This window comes from Heterocephalus glaber, unplaced genomic scaffold (assembly GCF_053883595.1).
Source record: "Heterocephalus glaber isolate CG9 unplaced genomic scaffold, H.glaber_assembly_v1.0 deba00000122, whole genome shotgun sequence".
NCBI lineage: Eukaryota > Metazoa > Chordata > Mammalia > Rodentia > Bathyergidae > Heterocephalus > Heterocephalus glaber.
In genome coordinates this window covers 83386364-83400279 of record NW_028258138.1, presented here as the reverse complement: position 1 = coordinate 83400279, position 13916 = coordinate 83386364, and the positions used below count along the sequence as shown (strand labels likewise).

General features: G+C 41.6%; 1 protein-coding gene across 1 annotated transcript in view; it reads right to left on the bottom strand.

Moving 5' to 3' along the window:
- Positions 1–13916, bottom strand: part of LOC101709897 (aromatase-like) — a 42199-nt gene that overhangs the window by 16635 nt on the left and 11648 nt on the right. Inside the window, exons 3-5 of the mRNA XM_087180686.1 lie at positions 12771–12925; positions 8895–9071; positions 6046–6160 (exon numbers count right to left, since the gene is read on the bottom strand). Of these exons, the coding sequence (XP_087036812.1) occupies positions 6046–6160; positions 8895–9071; positions 12771–12925 (447 nt within the window). The remainder of the gene's footprint in view (positions 1–6045; positions 6161–8894; positions 9072–12770; positions 12926–13916) is intronic.

Here is a 13916-nt window from a genome sequence, read left to right as displayed (position 1 = left end):
ATTCAAAACTTACCAACTGAGAAAAGCCCAGGTCCTGATGCTTCACTGCCAAATTCTACAAGACATTTAGAGAGGAACTACTGCCACTACTGTTTAAACTCTTCAATGAAATTGAAAGGGCAGCAATACTCCTGAATTCATTCCTGGAAGCTAGCATCGCCTTGATCCCCAAAGCAGAGAAAGACTCAACCAAAAAAGAACTATCTCACTATGGCCTATCTCACTAATGAACATAGATGCAAAAATCCTTAATAAGATACTGGTAAATGGAATGAAGAAGATTATCAAGAAGATCATAACCCTGACCAAATGGGATTCATCCCAGGGATGCAGGGACGGTTCAACATATGCAAATCAATAAATGTAATACACTATATTAATCAACCCAAGGACAAAAACCAAATGATCATCTCAATAGATGCAGAAAATGCATTTGACAAAGCCCAACATGCATTTATGATAAAATCCCTACAAAAATTGGAATCGACGGTTTCTACCTCAATCTGATAAAAGCCATCTATGTAAAACCAACAGCCAGTATCATACTGAATGGTCAAAAACGGAAATCCTTCACACTAAAATCAGGAACAAGACAAGAATGTCCACTATCCCCACTCCTGTTCAATATAGTTTTGGAAACATTAGCCACAGCAATTAGACAAGAGAAGGAAATTAAAGGAATAAAGATAGGAAATGAAGAAGTCAAATTGTCATTATTTGGAGATGACATGATAGTCTACATAGAAGACCCCAAGAACTCCACCAAAAGTCTTCTACACTTAATAACCAAATTGAAGAAAGTAGCTGGATACAAGGTCAACACACAAACATCAATAGCTTTCTTCTACACGAACAACAGACTCACTGAGACAGAAATAGGGCACACAATTCCTTTCACAATAGCATCCAAAAAACTGAAATACCTAGGAATCAACCTAACAAAAGGAATCAAAGACCTCTTCTGTGAAAACTACAGCACTCTGAAAGAGAGATTAAAGATGATATCAGAAAATGGAAAGACATCACTTCCTCCTGGGTAGGAAGAATCAACATAGTGAAAATGGTCATACTTCCAAAACTACTATATAGATTTAATGCAATCCCAGTTGAAATTCCCACAGCATACTTCATAGACCTTGAGAAAACAATCCAAAAATTCATTTGGAACAAGAAGAGACCTAGAATAGCAAAAGCAACTCTAGGCAACAGAGACATGGCAGGGGGTATCACAATCCCCAATTTGAATCTATACTACAAATCTACTGTGATAAAAACCGCACGGTACTGGCAAGAAAACAGACCTGAGGACCAGTGGAACAGATTAGAAGATGTAGAAACAACTCCAGACACACTCAGGCACCTCATCTTTGACAAAGGAGCCAAACACCCTCACTGGAGGAAAGATAGCCTCTTTAATAAATGGTGCTGGAAAAATAGGGTTTCAATTTGTCAAAGATTAAAACTAGACCAACATTTCTCACCATACACTAAACTAACATCAAAATGGATTAAAGGTCTAAATCTCAAAATATAAACACTGAACTGGTTAGAACAGAGGTTAGGTAGAACTCTTGAAGATATTGGTGTAGGAAAAGATTTTAAGAACAAAACCTCAGTTTCCCGTGAACTGGCACAATCAACCAACAAGTGGGACCTCATCTTATTAAAAAGCTTCTCCACAGTAAGAGAAACCACCAACAGTGTGAAGAGACAACCCACAATCTGGAAAAAATTTTCACCTGCTGTTCCTCTAGAGTCTATAAAGAACTTAAAAAAATCAGAGCTCCCAAATTTAAAGACCCAATGCAAAAATGGGCATCTGAAATGAACAGACATTTCTCAAACAAAGAGATAGAAAGAGCAAATAAACATATGAAAAAATGTTCAACATCACTGGTCATTCGAGAGATGCAAATGAAAACAACACTGAGATTCCACCTCACCGCAGAAAGAATGGCTGCTATCATGAAATCAACCAATAACAAGTGCTGGCGGGGCTGTGGGGAAAGAGGAACTCTGCTCCACTGCTGGTGGGAGTGCAGACTGCTGCAACCACTTCGGAACTCAGTATGGAGATACCTCAGAGAACTAGGACTGGAAGTCCCATTTGACTGAGCTATTCCCCTGCTGGGTATCTTCCCCAAAGAATTAAAAGAATTATACCACACTGATATATGTGCACCCATGCTCATAGGAGCACAATGTGTAATAGCTAAAACTTGGAAGCAGCCCAATTGCCTATCAACTGCAGACTGGATAAAGAAAATGTTGTTGGGCCAGGGATTTAGCTCTGTGTTTTCACCACCTGCTGTGCAACCAGAAGGACCCAAGTTCAATCCCTGGTACCAAAAAAAAATAGAAAAAAGAAAATGTTGGTTTTTTATAAAATGGAGTACTACTCAGCCATAAAAAACAAGAAATTAGAGACATAGCTAAATGGATGCACATTGAGGCGATTCTCTTAAGTGAAATAAATAGGACATGTGTAAATACTGAATAGTTTCTTTAGTATGAGAAACTGAAAGTGTAAATAAGGACTAAAAGGTATAATAGATAATGTGAAATAAAAAGAAAAGAGGCAAAGTGGAAGGGGAAGTGGGAGGGGTCAGGGAAAGGAAAGAAGGGAATGGAATTAATATGAGAAAATGAAAAATGGAAACAAAGTCTTGAAAATAGGGAGGGATGAAAGTGTTGATGAAGGGCAGGAGAATGGGGAAAAATTAAGAACCAAGAGAGATTATGTAAAGGTGCAAATTTCCAATGATGAATGTCATTATATTGAATACCTAAAATGTACCAATAAAATTTAAAAAAAGAAATTGAGGGGATTTAAATAAAATCTAAAACCTTCCTGTCACATACATCTCATACGAAAGGCTAAATCCAACCATGTCTTGCAACTTCTGATTTGACAGGTGCAGTCTTTCATTTAAAAATCCAGATGTTTTGAGTGGTTGCATATGCTTTTCTGTTTACCACAAACACTTCCATCTCCTGTTTTCTTATAGCCATACAGCAGCAAAAGTTGATCTGCCTGGCCCTGAAGGCTATTGAGATTGAGGGTGTGTGTTTGTGTGTGTGTGTTTATTCAGTGATTGGGATTGAAACCAAGGGCATTTTACAACTGAGCTACATCTCCAGTCCTTTTAATTTTTTCTTTTCAGACGGAGTCTCACTAAGCTGCCCGGGCTGGCCTTGGACTTGCAATTCTCTTGCCTCAGCCTCCTGAGTAGCAGGGATTACAGGTATGCACAGGGCACACAGTCAAGTTTGAGATTCCTGTTGTAGACAATGAATTTTGGTGAAATGAATGTCCTTGATGGTATTGACATTTAGTCTCATATGACCTCTGTACAAGGTATTTGTTGAGACAGAGCTTGCCTGTACAAAGATAGTAAGCATTTGCACAGTGCAATCTCAGGCAGAGCCCCTTGGACAGAAGGTATGGTTCTAGCTCAGGTCCTTCTCTTCTGTGTAACCTTCGTTAGGCCTGGGAGCACTGTGCCTCTTGCCAAGTGAAATGATCAGACTCAACAGACAGTGGCACCATCATGAGATCTAAATTGCTATTCTTCTTTCTGTCCTTAAGTGTGTATGTTCCCAGGAGAAAATACTCTGAATTACAATAAATGTATACTAAATCTTTCTTTCACATCCCTGTTTGCATTGTCACCTATACACTTAAATAATCTGTGGATGTTGTTGATACAAATAGTCTTAATGCTCACTGCAGCTAGTAGGAGAAGTAAGGGAAGAATATTCAAGAAGTGTCCCAACTGTTCCACTTCAGTTTTAAAGTTTCTTAGGGCATCATAAGGAAGGTAGTTAAACATTTTGAGAGATATTTTTCAGGCTATATAGCAATTATGTTTCGCTAAACAAGGATACATGTATTGTGTATCTCTCTGAGTGTGCCAAAACACACACACACACACACACACACACACACACACACAAACCTCCAGATATTAACAAAAAATGTATTCACATTCACTCATTCATCTATCCATTCAGGTATTCAGCACATGTTTTTTGAGCAATTTGAACATACAAAGGACAGATATTCACTCAGTTGCTGGGATATGTTCCGCCTTTCCCACAGGCTTGGAGTGTTGATAGCATTTCTACCTGAGTATTGGCCCCAGAATGGCCCAGGAGGTGTTACAATCGCCTTAGACTCTGAATCCATAAAGTTCTTTCATGGAACTGGAGCCGCTACTGAGCAGATCCTTCCTCCCTGAGCTATCATCCAAGATTTTGCAGCAGTGGCCTGTGAATGCTCTTGTTCAGGTAAAAAGTTGCCCCTACATAGATGCATGCTCTGTATTCATATGCTCTTCAAAACTGGGAGAATTCAATCACTGGCGGTTTTCAGGGAATAGGAAGCCTTTGAGCTCTAAGCACCTATTACAGGATGCATTTGAGTTGGATTTTTAAAATTCTGAATACATTTTCCCCTAAGATAATTATGGCTGGCAGACCAGCTTATTCTACAAACACCTATTTAAGGTTTGTGTGGCTGAAAAGTCTTCAGCTTGCTAAAAGAAAAAGAATATGATATTGCTATATTTGGAATTGAAAGCGGCAAAATACTATAAAATTGAGTAGAGATGAAGGCAGGTGTCCAAGTATCCTGTTCAAAGTATATTTTTTTAAAAGTATTGGCATTATTTTAAAAGGGAATAGTGGGGTGGGATTAAAAGGTTTCTCTCGGTTTTTACTAGTCTGGGGCATAGGAGATATAAATGAGTACCCTAACCATTGGCAAATGTCACATATAGACCGAAAGTTGCTGAGCTGATTTCTACAAATAGAAGAGAAATGTTAACAGTCTTGTGTTATAAGTTTGGGTGGGCCCAGTCCCTAAGATCAAAGCTAACCTAATGACCAAGAAATACATAATTTGACTCTTCAGATCACCAGTACCACCACCACCAAATCTAACCAAATGAAAGAGAACCCTTTTATCTAAATGATTCAAGTCAAAACAGGCCCTGTGGAAACAACAGTAAGTGTATAAAGAACTGGTCTCCAGATTGTCTACCTAATACCAATCACAGACTGTGCAAAGCAATGTGAAGTTGGATTCCTTCCTAGAGATTAAGTATTGAATTTCAAATCCATGAAAAGGATAAAGTGGGGATTTCATATAACTTTGTGACCTTTTAGAGGTGGAAAGTTTAAGATGATCAAGGGACTCAGCATGAAGATATGAACACAGGGACAGGGGAAACTATGATATTTAGTGGCCACTGTACGTTACTCTGTGGGGTACTTGACCTGCGTACATGATCTTCTTAATCTATACCCTTACTCTGGAAGGTAGGTTATCTTTTACTTGAAATGACTTCCCAAAGCCATTTGTTTTTGAGTGAAGAATTTAAGAAGCAAACCACAATGTTCTGCCTCTGGATCCCCGGAGCTTTCCACTGATGAGTAGAGGGCAGTGTGTAGTGGCTACTTACACTCTTAAAAACCTTCTAGCTATTCTGTAGGCTATTGGTCATTTGTCCCATTTTCTACTGGACTAGTCTAAGACTAAACAGAGCTATTTAATGGTAGCTTCAGGGCCCCCAAATCACAAGATATATAACAAACATCCCCACATTTTTTATTGAAGTTCATTATATTCATTATGAATATAATGGAACTATGAATATAATTTGCAACTGTCAGTTATTCAAATTCGGTAAATTAATTAAAGCAACACAACTATAAATTGATTATATTCTTCCAGTTTTCTAGATAGGCTAAGAAAGCTCTGATAAACATTAATGATAGCATCAGGCAACACTTTTCTTCCGCTTAAAATAAACAGCAGTGACCTCATTCTAGAGATGAGCTGTCAGACCACACACTGGGCTCCATGGTGAGAAGCTGTCTGGCCAGAAGCCACCACATGGGTCTAAGTGTTTCATCAGAAACTTAAGCATTAGAGTCCTGTGGACTCTGGAGAACATAAACCTTACCAGAGGCCAACACAGCAAAGACACACAAAACCCAGTCCGAGTGCACTCGTGAACTGTTCAGATGTGTGCTACTTACACAGGCTTCTCATACTTTTTGTAGAGCCAAGAAATCTTAAAGAAGATGTTTGGCTTGATAATGAGAGTTTGCCATGCATCAAAATAACCCTGGATTTTCCTGACGATGGCAGTTTCTAGAAAACAGAACCAAAAACAGAGTGAGTGAATAAAATGCAAGCCTGAGAAGAGCGCTGTGAGGCTCGAACATACCCTGTAGGTTCTCCGACTGACCAGTGTGGGCTTCTAAGCTGAGAACACACAGTTCCATCATCATTGGTGATTTGTGCACCTGAATGCCAATAGACATTCCGAGCACTCACTTATTCCCTCCACATCTAATTGGGCCAAGATAACCAGGGAGTTCTGACTTTTCAAATTTGTGTTTGAGATAGCCTAAAATGTTTCATTCTTCCTTTGAACCTCCAGCTTTCTCCTGTTTTTATGGACAGAGGGTACTAGTAATTAATGCTGCTGTGGCCATGATTCTAGAAACTGGGAGAGCAAAAAGCTGAGCTTGTCACGCTGAAAACAGTCACTGCATTTGATGTTGGGTAAGCAGAGCCAATATTAAGTGGACAATTCCCTGGGATTATACACCTCATTAGTAACTCCTAATTATATTATCACTTCAGAGTCCTTTACACATTGTCTCATAGCCCTTATCACATAGCTTTCATATTTATGTATATTTGTGAAGATTTTAGAATTCATCTTAATTTCTTCAGTACCTTTTCCAGAGCTTCATACATGTTCAGTACTAAGTGATTTCTTTTCAATTAAATTGAATATTAGAGAAAAGAAAACCTTTGCTATTTAAAAAATTATATCACATTTATACAAATGGGAAGGAACCAACATTTGTTTTGAACTTTAACTGTGCTGGGTATTTTACAAAAGAGATTTTAAATTTAGTCTTTATAATCTTACCAAGGAAGTGGTGGTGTCTTCATCACTTTGCAGGCGAAGAAACTGCAATTCATTGAGGTTAAGAAACATGAGCTTCACTGTACAGCGAGTGTGTCAGGTAGGCTGTCAGACTGGAGCCCAGTTCTGTCTGATCTCGGGGCAATGTCCTTCCTTTGTTGTATTGAATCCCATAGGCAAGAGTTTAACAAGTACTCAGCATAAAGGGAAATGAAGAACCCCATAGGGCTTATAGCAGGTTCTCTGGCGTCAGAGTCTGAACCCACAGGGTAACAGAGAGAGGTGCAGTGTTTTCACGTGATCCTTCCTAATGATAGAGGCTTGTGTGAACCAAGGGGTGAGGCCGTGATGTCATGTTTCTGCCTGCTTGAGCAGAGGTATATGTAGAACAGGTTAGAAGGAGATCAGGTGAGAGGGTGTGACTGAAAATGTTCAGAGTAAATGGGGGCTTTTATCAAAAAGCCAGTCAGGTGCAGTTTGTTTACAGCGCCTGTAAGGACTGGTCAGAGTAGTGGAGACAAGGCAGGGCGTTAGGCATGAGAAAGGAAGGGCTTGTGGTGCATCTGTTTATCTAAATGTGGTGAATCAGACAGAGTGCGTTAGGGCTCAGCTGGCTTGACAAGAGTTAAAATCTGTGCAGTGTTCTTCTGCCTGGAATGTTCTCCCTTCGGGTCTGCACATGGCTCAGGGCCTCACTTCATTCAGGCGGCGTGCAAATGTCCTGTCCACAGAGGCCTTGCCTGACCTCCCACTCTGCAATAGACAGACCCGCTCCTGTTGTTCCCCCTTGCTTTCTGTCCTCCTACCCTGTTTTGTGTTTTACTTCAAGGCACTTAGTGTTGCCTAATATATAGTTTTTTTTAACATTGACTTGTTTTGCTGTCCATATCCTCACTAGAATGTAAGCTCCTTGCAAGTAAAGATGTTAGTTGTCTTCTTACTGCTCTGTCCCTAGAACTTAGAACAGTGCCTAGCAGGAAGTAGGCAACCAGTAAGCATCTGTTGAATAAATGTATGAATCAGTGAACACTGTTATAAACTAATTCAGGAAAAAGCACATTAACCTGGATATATTTGATTTCCAGAGCAGACTGGAATTCATCTAATGATTGTTCACTTTTGGTGTTTATGGAGTTGCATGCATATGTTTTAATAATCATTTCTGGAACATAGTGAAGAAAGTGAAACATCTTTTCCACGCTGTTTCAAATATTAAATGACAAGCGTGCATAAAGCAAATTTTCAAACTATTTTTACACAGTGGGTACGAAAGTAATGGCAGCTGTCATCATCATTTATATCCGCAGAAGCAACATCACTACCACCACCAGCATTTTTAACGTACAGATAAAATCAAGTTTTCATATGTAGTAGCTCTGGGGAAGGATGTGTGTGCACATATAAATATGTGTAGGAATGTATATGTCACGCCATTGGGAACAGTGGGAAATCGTGTCAGTCTCTTTTTCCTTTCGGCTCTCTTTTTAAAAGCGTTAAAATGATTTTTAAAGGAAATTTTGTTACATATACACTTTAACTGTATTATTTATTTTATTTGTAGCCCAAGACAATTCCTCTTTACTCAGAGAAAAGTAGGACAAAAATTGGTGGGCCACAGGTTGCACATGAGTGAGTTAAATGTGTCTGTGTTCTTGTGATAAGATATCTTTATGACCAGCTAGACCAATAGGGTTTGGCTGGGAGAAAAGCCAGTTTCCCAGAGCAATGAAGAGAGAGACAAAAGAAGTACAACCCTACGTTCTAGACGTTTACATCCTATAAAAGAACAGGGCAAACACACTAGGGGAAATACCTTCAGGACAATTAAAAATGTTTAGTCCAGAGCAGTATAACAGTGTGTGTCCCCTTTAGCTGGCTGTTGCACTCATTGCTTTGTTTAATAAAGGGCAGGATGTCAAGTCATAAGAATGAAAACACGTATACCATCCAAAGGGATCCCTAGGAAGACCACGTTAGAGGTGTCCAGCATGATGCATCTCATGAGGGTCAGCACGTCCACGTTGCCTGACGTGTTGGTGACCTCCTCCAAGCTGTCTAGGTGCCTCACGATGGACTCAGCACAGACTGCCACCATGCGAACGAGGCCAGGGCCTGTTAGAGCTGAAGGACACACACGAGCATCAGCCACGACCAGCTCCAGGGCACACACCACCAGACCGTTTAGGCTTTTTTTTGTTTGGAATTTAATTGCTCACAATTTTGCTTTAAAGAAAAGCGTGGAATTTTTTATATTCTATAGTTCTTTTCCCAATTTTCTTCTAATACATCCTTACCTTTATGGTTAAAAATATATGAGTCAATGAACGAAGATTATTTTAAAGGCACTGTTTCAAATTTAAGCTTTTCTTTATGCTCTGGCAAATCATTTGTGAGGTTCTGGATGAAATATTTGATACTTGTGATCATAGTCAGAGATGAGTGATTTTTGATATTTATTGTATGCATTTCCTTTAAAGACAGTTTGGATTTGGCTAGCATCATATTTATTCTATGTTTCCACAGGTGGCAATATATTATCACATAACTATTGACATTGGTTCTTTTTATTTGAATTAAGGTGCTCCAGCTTTGTCTACTAAAGGTATAAAAAACTAGTCTTACAAAGGAGCTAAGATATTCTTCTTTTAATTTTAATTTCTCTTCAACTTACTTCCAGATTTCTTGTACTCAAACAGTGGCATGCTAAGCAATTTGTTGATGGCTCTACAGTCTTCCCCAGTGAACTGAGTGCTCTTTAAGGACAGTGAAAATTGCCTCTTAGCACTGTACATCAAATCAGTCAAACACAGGGCCCCTCAATACAAAGTAGTGGAATGCAAAGTAGAAGAATGAATGAACAAATCAGGTAGGTTAGTGAACCGGTCCGACCTCCCACTTGTTCTGTTCTGGACCACCTGGACAGTGGCTAGCGAGTCCTGTGCTCTATCATGAGAGTTTAATTCCTACAGTCCCCAGTTCTGTATTTGCTCTAAATTTCTTTAAGCTTGCATTAGGAATAATCTCTCAGTGTTCCATCAGTATAGACAAGTAGCTTCAAATAGTCAAGAAGCACATACTATGTTTCCACACTGCTGCACCCCACTCCCCACCTCTGAGGATGAGCCATCCTCGAAGTTGCACTTACCTGTTTCACTACGCACACTCCCAGTGAGTCAGTACTTTCCTGCTGCTCCCGGTTGAAAGGCCAAAACCTTTCCCACTATTTCTACCATATCATGATATACCCATTGAGCAATCTGACTTCAAAGGGAGATTCATCAAGAAATATTTAGACTTCTCATTGATTATAAACTTATCAGGCATGGAGTGAACATTCAGTAAGCCATCAGCCTTCTACGGTTGGTATTTAATTTGAGTCCAGTTCTGCAACATTTTTATTAGAAAATGTGGTGTAGCATATATAGAGTTAATCTAAACAGTTCACAAAGATGTTTTGATTAATCCAAGCACTGCAGGCCCAGCTCTTTTAACATTTCTTACAACCAAGGCCTCCTCCCTCCCTCCACCCCGAATCACTGCAGGAGCTCGTGGCTCCTCACCACTCACAGTCACGGTTTCTTCCCACCCACCAAGCCCTCAGCTGCCGTGCACTAGGCCATGCACTCAGGTAAGAGGGAGATTTCCTGAGACACACGGTTCATGTCACTCTGCTGAAAATCTTGAGCAAGACCTCATAGCTCTTGAATAAGCTCAACTCCTCGCCTTAGCAGACAGAGTCTTTGGTGACATGGCTCTGCCCTCACCTTGGCGCTCCGCCTGTGTGGGTTGGTACAGGTCCCTGACCAGTGATGCTGGTCTGTCCTCTGCTTTTGAATCACCTATGCTATACCTCTAGCGTGTCTTCCTTAAAGTTTCCCTGATGCCTCAGTGACTTTACATGGCCCATTTGTCTTTGCCGTGCAGCTCTGTGCACCTCACCAGCATTACTGTGCCTAGGCCAGCATTTGGTGATGTACAGGCCTGAACCTCCCAGGGGCCGTGTCTTCTTTGTCACTGTATTCTTGGCACCTGTTTGGATGATGGCCACAGTAGCTTGGGTAGAGGGTATATGTGGATGTGGAAGTTAACTACTCCTAAATGCTAGTTCACGTATTCCAAATAAACCAGGGTCAAATGTCAAAATTTACATTCAATGGGGTCTTACAGCATCATATCATTTGTTGTTCGCATAACAATACAGTGCAGGTCCTGTGATATTTATCAACTCCTGAGGAAGTAACTAACGTGAAAAGAGCTTAAGTGAGTGGCCCCCAGGTTGCACATCTAGTTCGGGGCAGTACTGGGATTTGATCCCACAACCTGGAAGCCTGATTCATGTACTTTTTTCACTAATCCATTCTGCAGTTCCTAAGGAGTGGGGAGATTGATCTGCCCCCACATCAGTCGTAGGCAGACAAATTGGTCTCCAGAGTTCTCTGGGTCCTGATTCTCAAGCTATGCATACATTGTGTGTAATCAAGGACTTGGCAGAGGTGATTAAGGTGAAGGCCCTTGAGATAATGAGATCAGTGTGGATTCTCAGGGTGGGCTAGAACGAATCCTGGAAGTCCTCACCAGAACGGACACACAACTTCACTGAGGTCAAGGACAGAGAGAGATGTGACGGCATAACCGAGGGAGCGCCAGAGAGATGTGACATGGGCAGGCCCTGGCCACGCCACACCCACAGAATGGAGGTGGCTTCTGGAAGCTGGGAGCAGCCAGGAGAAAGCTTCCCAGCAAAGCCTGCAGAAGAGCCTCGTGAGCACCTTGACGTGGGCCTGTCTGACCCATGGCTGACTTCTGACCTGCAGAAGTGCAAGAGAGCAAATGTGTCACTTGTAGCTGCTTAGTTGTGGCCGTTTGTTACCACAGCCAAAGGGAATGAAGACACTGGGGTCTGAAGCAGAGTGGGGCTGAGTCCTGTGGGGCAGGCACACAGAGGCACGGCTTCCCCCTGTGTGAGCAGCCATGCAGGAGGCATCTGGGCTCACTGTGGAGGCGGTGGGGAAAGAAAACTGATGGGACAGGGTCAGCCCAAAGCCTGCTAGCTCCACATTGCATCGCTGACGGGGCTTCCAGGCCATGACGATCTTTCTAGATGCTTGACTTTAACCTCAGAGCTTGACCATGTTTGTTCCCCACCTCAGCATCTCCAGTGTGATACAGAAAAGGCTGAAAATCCCTAGATAAGGAGGCCTGGAGTTAGGTCTGCTACGCTGTTATTTGCTGTGCTGCCTGAGTGAAAGTCACAACCTCCGTAGCACATTATTTCCTCAAGTATAAAACTCAGGGTCTGGATGGCCACACATACATCCCTTTCCATGCGTTAAAATTCATCAATTTCATTCACAAATTGTTTTCTCTCAAAATGTCTGCACTGTCAGTCAGTGATTCAGAAAACACATTGATGAACGTGGGTAACATAGGAAATGCTTGGTTGGAATGGACCATAAGGGCACAGGTCTCTCTTCTTCCCGCTCATGAAAGTGCTGTGTACCTCCATGCTGGGGCTATAAATGTAGGCTCTGGGTTGAACCCAGGGGCCCCTATGTATAATGGTGGGATTTGGGGCAAGTTACAGGACCTATTTATGCCCGAGTTTCCTCATCTGCCATAGCAGGTGGTCAGAGTAGTTCCCACAGGAGGTTGCTGTGGGATTGAAACTTCAGGTGCTTAGCACAACATCTAATATATGGTAGATGCATACAGTCCTTCTATCAGTAGCATTTGAAACCAGTAAAACAGCAAAATTTTAAATATGGTTTTAAACTGGCATATTCATAAACCAAAGGCAAGGATGTAGCGACTCCTGCTTACCTTTCATAAAGAACGGTCGAACTGCTTTCCAGATATCTGGGTTATTGTTAAATATGATGCCATTCTCATACATCCCGATGCATTGCAAACCGGGCTTGCTGCCAAATCGGGAGCTGTAGTGACTGTGCTTCATTACATGGAACATACTTGAGGACCTGAAAAGAGAGCAAACCTTGGTGATCTTCTCATCACAAAAGATAGAAAACGTGCTCACACCATTCCTTATTGCCCTGACTTTGCTAAACTCAAGTCACAAGCAACCCACCCCCGGGTCAGAGCTACAAGTCTGTTATGGAACTGAATCCAATGGAAAAGCAGAGTTAAGGAGAGCCCGCAGCCTTCCAGGCACCATCCCACTACTCCAAAGAGTTCCTCCTCCTGCAAGAGTGAGCCACAGATTTGGGGGTTGCTAGAGTTACTGAAAAGTCTTGATTTGTTAGTTTTGATCCGGCAGTTCTATGTAGAAGTTCCCACTGCCCTAAAGTCAGTCTGGGTCCCTCTAGTGGGGTTTCACTTCTACCCCTTGACTGTCCAGGGCCTGGGTGCGCTGGCCTGGAGGCTCACTGTGCTGGTAGGAGAACTTATCTGTGGCCTCTGCACTGTATTCCATCATGACATATCAAGGTCTCTGGGGTTGCAGTGTTCTCCGGTGCTGCAGGAGCTGGTGAGCCATTAGAGAGTGGAGTTTACATGGTGCTCAACAGTGCACATTCAAGATGCATTAAATAGCATGGGTGTTATCTTTATTTCATATGTTGTTACCTTTTAATTTAGTGAACTGTATGTTTATGCATGTTTTCATGTATTCACTGCTACTTCCTTCTCTTTCCTCTCTTCTCTAGCAGAATACAGCAGGCTGTGTATGTTTCAGCAGCAAATCTTCCTACTGTGAAGCTGTTCAGAATATATAACCCTCAAAAATTGGCAGTGGCTACTAGAGTATATGGACCTGATGGTCAGGCTGCATCGGAGAAGCTGTCTTAACACTTGCTTCTTCCTCTTACTGTTGACACTTAGCTCCTAAAAGGATGACTTTGAGTAGGAAACAGAGAGACAGATCATTTGGAAAAGGGAAGGGGACCAAGAGGGAGGGAATGAGGAGGGAGAGTAGAGAAAGGGAATGAAAAATGGAACTTAGGATGTGTT